The sequence below is a fragment of the Octopus bimaculoides genome, chromosome 3, assembly GCF_001194135.2.
Source record: "Octopus bimaculoides isolate UCB-OBI-ISO-001 chromosome 3, ASM119413v2, whole genome shotgun sequence".
Lineage (NCBI taxonomy): Eukaryota > Metazoa > Mollusca > Cephalopoda > Octopoda > Octopodidae > Octopus > Octopus bimaculoides.
This window is the reverse complement of record NC_068983.1, coordinates 162,363,779-162,365,792: the sequence shown is the minus strand read 5'-3', so window position 1 is coordinate 162,365,792 and position 2,014 is coordinate 162,363,779. Positions and strand designations below refer to the sequence as shown.

The following is a 2,014-nucleotide window of genomic DNA, read 5'->3' as shown; positions in this document are numbered from 1 at the left end:
CGTTTGTTATCTCCCCCTTTCTTAGCTCTCCTGAAATAAGAATTTCTAACTTCCGGTCAGCCATTGTTATGATCGGCCATTATTATGATTGACCGTTGACTGAACACTATTCAATTTTTTTTCTCCGTGTTTTTCTCCTTGTCTCCGTATTCTTTCTGTTGAAGAGCGTAGCTCGAAACGTCAAAGACTTTCCGTATTCCCGAGCGTCATACTAATATATACTTTTGTTATTTACACCACCTGTCCTCGTCTGTTGTTATTATTTGTATATTCTCCCATATATATATATATATATGTGTGTATGCTTGTATGTCTGTGTTTGTCCCCCCAACATTGCTTGACAACCGATGGTGGTGTGTTTACGTCTCCATAACTTAGCGTAACTGGGATTGATGCAATTTCTAAGTTTGTCACACCTGTCATTTTCTAAATCACCTGTATTTTGATAATCACAAAGATCCACAAATCTATCATCACAGTTTCATTTTTTGACTTTCTTGTCAATGCCAACAGGAAAAAGTTGGTATGATTATATAATTTTAACTATGGTCATATTAAGACTTGGATTTTACTGTATTCGCCCAGGTTTTTGTTTCAAAATTTTGTGGAGACGTTTGCAGGAAAATTTAATCACAGTTAAAATATTTTCTCTTTTTTTTTGTACTTTCAACGGAAAATGTAATGAAATCTTTTTTGTGCCCCTTTTCAGCTTCGCCAAATCAATATATTAAACCGTTTATCAAAACAGTGGATAAGTTTGGACAATAAAAAGAAAATGAAATACATTGTGCAGGCACAAGATTGGGAAAAGAAATACTTGGTAAGTTATTCTACTGTTTTTATTTTTCAAATTGTACCAAAATATATTAAGGGACTTTTTTATTCTCCAACCGTTAAGAGGAAGACTTCAGGAAATGGAATTTGATTAGATTAAAGCATTATTTATCAATTGCTCAGCAGCCTAGGGTTCCGCAAAAGATTCCTAGCGGTTCCACGAGAAAGACTGAGATAAGTTAATGCTAATTTCATGATTGTAATATTACTATACATGCGCAACATATTGGTTATTGTAATATTGTAGTAAAGGTGGTGAGCTGGCAGAAACGTTAGCACGCCAGGCATAATGCTTAATGGTATTTCGTCTGTCTTTACATTCTGAATTCAAATTCTGCCGAGGTCGACTTTGCCTTTCATCCTTTTGGTGTTGATTAAATAAGTACCAGTTACACACTGGGGTCGATGTAATCGATTTAAACCCTTTGTCTGTTCTTGTTTGTCCCCTCTGTGTGTAGCCCCCTGTGGACAACAAACAGATAATTATTGTAGTATAGACTTCATCCTGTCTAACCTGTCATATTATCAAAAGAATATAATAACCACGAGATCACAGCTGTAACCTACACCAGTGTCACATAACCAGCCGCACTCAAAAACTACCTTTGGATCGTAGGGTGACATGCCGTGCTTGAGGAAACCTATTGAGTCAAGTACATCAAAATCAAATCAAATCACAATCAAATGGAAATTGTAGCTGTGGTCCTTATGCCGGTGGCATGTAAAAAGCACCATCTTAACATGGTCGATGCCAGCCCCTTCGCCCCGACTGGCTCCTGTGTTGGTGGTGCGTAAAGAGCACCATCTGAACGTGGTTGGTATCAGCTCCATCGCCCTGACTGGCTCCTACGCCGGTGGCACATAAAAAGCACCATCTGAACGTGGCCGATGCCAGCACCGCTTTGACTGGCTTCCGTGCTGGTGGCATGTAAAAAGTACCATCCAATCATGGTCGATGTCAGACCTCTCTGGCCCCTGTGCCGGTGGCACATAAAAAGCACCCACTACACTCTCAGTGGTTGGCATTAGGAAGGGCATCCAGCTGTAGAAACACTGACAGATCAGATTGGTGTCTGGTGCAGCCTCCTGGCTTCCCAGACCCCAGTTGAACCGTCCAACCCATGCCAGCATGGAAAACGGACGTTAAACGATGATGATGATGATGATATATATATATATA

The 2,014-nt window shown here is 39.8% G+C and overlaps 1 protein-coding gene across 8 annotated transcripts in view; it reads left to right on the top strand.

Annotated features, from left to right (window-relative positions):
- LOC106867195 (nucleolar transcription factor 1) overlaps positions 1–2,014 on the top strand; it is a 62,405-nt gene that overhangs the window by 45,350 nt on the left and 15,041 nt on the right. For all 8 annotated transcript variants that reach the window (XM_052966664.1, XM_014911998.2, XM_052966661.1 and 5 more), the window contains one exon: positions 710–820. In XM_052966664.1, the coding sequence (XP_052822624.1) occupies positions 710–820 (111 nt within the window). The remainder of the gene's footprint in view (positions 1–709; positions 821–2,014) is intronic.